We start from the raw sequence: 5,955 nt of genomic DNA, 5'->3' as shown, positions 1-5,955 counted from the left end.
TAACTGTAAATAGTAAGATTTAAATTCGTGACCGTTTAGTCATCCTTAATACCATATCAAAAAATTATCTTAAACCGATATTATAAATTTAGTAAACTCATAAAATCAGACCGAGTTTACTGATTTAACTGATTTTACACGGGTCAGTTATAATTTTACTAATTTTCAAGTTTTTAATTTGATTTTATATATTTGATATATACTAATTTTACATGAGTCAAGTATAATTTTACTAATTTTTAAGTTTTTACTTTAATTTTATATATTTAATATATATTGACTTATAAAATTATATGATTTTATAATAAAACTGCAAATTAAACAGCAATATTGCTATGATATAAATATATCTTTCCCACCTCAGTGGATATGTATGATGCCCATTTCATATCCTAGTTGACGTACGAATGCACATATCGCTCACCACTTTTTTTCTTTGTTTATTCTTGATAAGAATTGGTAATAGAAGTATGAATGAATCAAATCTTAAATCTCAATCGAGAATTTTTTTTTAAGAATATTTGAATTGCAATGACTTCTTAAGTTGGCTTACGATTTATCTCTTAGAAGAGAGAATGCAGTCACAAATACCTATCTTCTGTTTTGTTAGCGTTTGAAGATTAAAAAAAAGGAGGAGATATATACATAAGGAAAAAAATGTTTAATTAAAAAAATATAAAAACATAAAAATAAATCTATTTAGAACGAATTTATATCTTGACATGTCTTCTTTGTTCTAATTATCATCGTCTTTTCTTTTAATAAATAATCACTAAATGCTTTGAGTTATATAATTTTTGCGTCTCACAAAAGGAGGAATATTGGGCTATTCAAACGCATTAACAGATTTTATTTTTTGTTAGAAAAACAGGTCAAATTTCAGACATTTACACAAACACACACACACACTAATAATGCGAAACTAACATCATTGGGCTTGTACTTTGAAAATGAAAATATATGGATTTTGAGACAGGAAAAAGGAAAAACAAGAATTTTTGTGTTACCTAAGGAGTAATATCCCACAATGTTGGTAATTAAAGATATATATAAACAAACTACAGCAACCATTGAACCGGAAGACTCATAGATATGGTAAGAATTTAAGGTGGATATTTAGCACAGTACAAAATTTGGGTCACATGTATTAGACCCATAAACAACTGACATGGAAAGTATAAACCCTATAAATCTTATTTAGGGTCAAGTCAGTTCATCATCTCCGGTTAAAACCGTAGCTACATTTCCTAAAAAAGAGCAGTTATACCATTAACAAAATTAAAAGAAGGCTTTCAACTTATCAAAGAAGGCCCTAGCTAGCTAGCTACGTGCCTCTTTAGGGTTTTTCTTTAAAAATCAACTCCTAGGGCTTTATGAAACATAAAGAAAGCATAGTAAATATGAAGTCCCCATCATGCATGCATGCATGGTCCTTTTACCTCCATGTATCTCTTGATCATAGACATTTTTGGTTCCATTTCCAAGATCTGATCACTCATTCCACATTGTGAAAACACCTGGATTGGATCCCTGGACTGAGTCCCCAGACCAGCTACCATAGCCACTAGAAGGCATATCATAATCAACTTTGACAAGTGCAAGTTCCTCAGCTGATCCTACTGCATTAGACCCTGTTGAATTGGAAGCCATTCCCAGCCCATTTCCCAGATAACCTCCAGCACTATAGCTCCCACTAGAATTGCCATTATTCTCCATTACAGATGATGAAGAACCCATGTTCCACAATCCATGAAGTAAAGCTGGATTGTTTTGGATATAACTGTTGTAATACTGAGGGTTTTGGCTTGATTGGTTATGCAGGAAATTAGACGCTGTAGATTGCTGGTGCAAATGAAGTTGTGTTTGAAGGAAATTTTGGTGGAATGAGGAATCCTGAGTGTACTGAGAAATGTCTTGATTTTGTAGAGTAAGTAAAGGTTGAGGTTGCTCAAATGGTGTCTGCATTAGCGGGTAAGCTTGTAGCCTGCTAGAGCTTGAAGTTGATCCATATGGAAAACTTGAGCCAAGAGCAATCATTTCTTCTCTTTTTCGTGATGATTCAATTGCTTGAGCCTCCTTCAGCCGTTTGGCTGCCCCTCCTCCAATTGGCAAAGTATTGCTTTCAAGAATGCTCTTCACATCATATCGATTCATGTCAAAGTTAGTCACTGCATTAAGCCCCCTAAACTTTATTGCTGCTATGTCATAAGCTTCTGCAGCCTCCTCCTCAGTGCCTGCATATCACATTAAAATCATGATTTGTTTCGCTTCTTTATTTAGTAAAAAAAATGTATGCAACAAAATTCTTATTTCAAAAGTTACTAAAAAAATATAGTAAATTTACCATAATTAAGAAGTCGAAAGTAATAGAATGTTGTGCATGGAGAGCAAAATAACTTACTAAAAGTTCCCAAGTAGAGATCTTTGTTTCCTGCAACTCTGCCGATCCTTGCTTGCCATCTACCATGCTGGTGATGCCTAATCAATGATATTCATATGAAAGAGATCAGGATCGGAAAGAGGGAAGGGGGGTACTGAAAGGGAGAGAGAGATGTTAAATGCGGTACCTTGTAACTCCACGATACATGGATGCACCCCTAGAGAAGCCACTACTCTTCCTGTGATTAATTTATCAGTAAGTAAACAATTAATTATGTATAGTAATGATGTTCCAAACTTTTAATCATACGCATAAGAACAATTTTTTGGTGTAAATGTAATCATTCTGGGCAAATTTGCAGTGGCTAGTACCTTGGCTATTAGCTAAATTATAACTATTAATTTATATCCTAATTACCTTCTAATGGAGGCCACAAATTCTTGCCTGGTCATGTGCTTCATTTCCTCTATTTCTTTCTCGTAGTTGCTGATCTGCAAGAAGAAAATCAAGGAACAAGTTAGCATGCATTCATGAACTTGTCATGGTTTCAAACTATCAAAAACTTACTGGAAAATTGGTAGTGGTGGATGTTCCCCAGTACTTAAGTGCAGCAAGATCATAAGCCCTAGCTGCCTTTTCTTCTTTGTCATAGCCACCTGCCATTGACAATAATTAACAGAAGATAGGCTTAACGAACATATGTAAGAGTTCTCAACAAAAAATAATCAAAGAGAAGTGAACTTTACTCACCTAAATAGACTGCAATAAGAATGGAACCAAAGACAGCCATCATGAAAATAAAGAAAGAAAGAAAGTTAGTAACCTTGGAATTAGGATACAAGTAAAAATTTATAAACCCTAGCTAGAAGGTCGATATTGAATGTTGTGTACCCTGTCTTCCTTTCCTAGATTGACCTTCTCTTCTGCAACTATTATCCCATAAATGAGCTTCATACCTTCCTGTCCATCGATGCCTAAATATATATGAGCAGAACAACCCAATTCAAAATCCAAAACTATGAGCACAGGATTGAAAGAAAAGAGTAACAAAGAAGGAAAAATCATTGTAGGACTATGATTATGTCCACCTTGTTACACCACGATATATGGATGTTCTTTGCCCAAATGTATCCAAAGTTCTTCTTGGTGCAGCAGCTTCAACAGTATTAGTGCTACTATCACCACTGGGTTCACATGTAGAACCTTTACCACTAGCGCTGCCCATAGACAATGTTAATGACTGCAAATTGCTAGCATTTTCTTGAAACTCAAAGGTATTATTGGCGCCTACAACAGCATTTTGGACTGGTACTAGACTATTGTTTGAAAAGAGATAGTCAGATTCATTAGCTTGAATTTCATTGAAGGCTACAAGATCTGATTGATTCTCAGATTTGCTCACACCAAGAAAGTCTGCAACCTTTGGCACTTCATTGTTGCCTTGATGAGCGTTAAGAAGACTCCACTCTAAAAGGAAGCAAACAGAAAAAAAGTGAATAGGGAATTCTATATTTATAATTATCCCAGAAGAAAAAAAAAAGGAGGAAATTATAAGAGATGTACCTTGAGTTTGAAATGGGTTTTCCATATTATCATTGACTAACCCTAGAGAGAATTGATGAGGGTGGGATGCATGTAGATGAGCAGGCAAGGAAGGATGAGTGGGAGAAAGAGGAAATGAAAGCCAGTTGTTAGAATTCATGGATCCCGTAATTCTTTGAAAATAATCTCGAAGGTTAAACTTGCTTGCACTTCAAAGATCAAAGGTTAAACCTCCTGCATGTAAGACATGATGTAACATAAAGAAGCTTCAAAAACAAAACTTTTGAGAAGAAAACAAAATAAAGACAGCGTGAGAGAAGACATTAAATCTATGTAGCTCTATCTATGTTTACCTATATAAGTAGCTAGGGTTTGCAATTGTGCTCTCTCTCACACTCACTCACTCTCTCTCTCTCTCGCTCTCTCTCTCTCTTTTAAGCTTTTGACCTAAAAGAAGAAAGTATTTTAGGGAACATGAGAGAAGAGAAGGGAGGAGGAGAGGCTGAAAAGAAAGAATTTTGAGAATGATACAAAGTACTTAAAGTGCGAGAGTCTTTCTCACCTTCCCTCTCTCTCTCTCTCTCTCTCTCTCTCTCTCCCTCTCCCTCTATCTCAGACACGCACAAACCAACCAAGTAGTTCCTTTCTCACCCCTTTTGCAATGGTCATTTTAAGCGGTCAGACTCTCAGCACCATTTTCCAACACTTCAAAACCAAGTCATTATCACACTATAATAATACAAAATCTACATAGGACACGAGTGCCAAATTAAACTATCACTATAAGTTCTTTATTTTAATTTTCTTGGTTCTAAATATTAAAATATAAATTTGAGGTAGCTAGAGCTTCTTTGATCAGTCTTTGTATTGAGACAAACCCACAAATCCAACTGGAAAAATCCAATCAATACCACCCTCAGCTCTTTATAAAAATTCTCTCTCTCACCCACTTGGTTAATTTATTGGAACTCTCTTCCTCGTTCAATGCAATGTATGACTCCCCATAGCCCAGCATTCCCACACTATGCAAATCATCTCTCACTCTAAATATCGACCACTCTACGCAAAGTTACTTCCCTCTCTCTCATCTTCAAGAAACTACGATTATATATATGGGATGATCAAACCCATTAACCATATAAGATCTTACATCTCTCTCACAATTGGGTATCACCAAAAACCAAATTTGTGGATCCCCGAGTCCCTGCATGTGTTAAAGATGTATGTGTACGGACATGTAATATTTTAGGTTTAAAATCCGACATATTAAATATTAAAAGTACTTGAGAAAGGGGTAAGGGTTGCCCTTAGTTCAAAATTTGGACCACTAAAAAAATAATTTGGTTCAAATGAAATTAAGAATTCTTTTTTTCTTTTTTTGAAGGATTTCGTTTTGGTTTCCCCGAGTAGAAATCTGTTGACCACCGAATTGATCTTCGTGCCCCGTCAAAAGATAGAATTTAAAGGTTAAATTAAGTTCCTGTTCATGTCCTTTACACATTAAGAAAATTTGTATTATATGGTATGTGCTCAAAAGTTGTTCGTCTATGTGCCTTGTTTAGCATCTACCGAAGCCATGACTGATGATGATATCCATCGAACTATTGATGGTCAGTTAGGCAATATATACGTTATGCGGATGAAAATTCAAGGCCTGTATGTGGAGTTATACAAAAACAATTGGATTACAATTAATTTGTTTTTCATATATGGGTACTTCAATTTTTACACTATCACAACCAACTTTTTATTTTTTTTGTTTTTAGAAAAAAATACATAAATTGAGCTACAAATTCAATAGTTGACTCCATCACAAATATATTCATATCGTAGTTTCAAACTTAAAATTATAAGCAAGAATAAGAGAAAAGTAAAGTTCATGTTGCAAGATTAGCATGTATGAACAAGCATATTTACATGAGTTTCATATATTGTTATTAAACCTGATATGCCTGACTTCTAATAATCTAGTTCAAGATGATTTTTAAAAAAATAAAAATTAAATCATTTAAATTCAACTTAACGGTTCAACT

At 34.4% G+C, this 5,955-nt stretch overlaps 1 protein-coding gene across 1 annotated transcript; it reads right to left on the bottom strand.

Moving 5' to 3' along the window:
* Nucleotides 1–1,093: 1,093 nt before the first annotated feature.
* On the bottom strand, nt 1,094–4,532 carry LOC105137869 (AP2-like ethylene-responsive transcription factor PLT1). The gene is made up of 10 exons (XM_011043773.1): nt 4,276–4,532; nt 3,944–4,156; nt 3,469–3,847; nt 3,272–3,354; nt 3,131–3,139; nt 2,948–3,036; nt 2,798–2,871; nt 2,568–2,618; nt 2,402–2,478; nt 1,094–2,234 (listed from the first exon to the last, which is right to left on the bottom strand). Exons 2-10 carry the CDS (start codon nt 4,080–4,082, stop codon nt 1,492–1,494), a joined length of 1,644 nt encoding a protein of 547 aa, XP_011042075.1. The 5' UTR covers nt 4,083–4,156; nt 4,276–4,532; the 3' UTR covers nt 1,094–1,491.
* Between the last annotated feature and the right edge of the window lie 1,423 nt (nt 4,533–5,955).

The sequence above is a fragment of the Populus euphratica genome, unplaced genomic scaffold (assembly GCF_000495115.2).
Source record: "Populus euphratica unplaced genomic scaffold, PopEup_1.0 scaffold70.1, whole genome shotgun sequence".
In the NCBI taxonomy this organism is placed as follows: domain Eukaryota; kingdom Viridiplantae; phylum Streptophyta; class Magnoliopsida; order Malpighiales; family Salicaceae; genus Populus; species Populus euphratica.
This window is presented reverse-complemented; position numbering and strand designations above follow the sequence as displayed.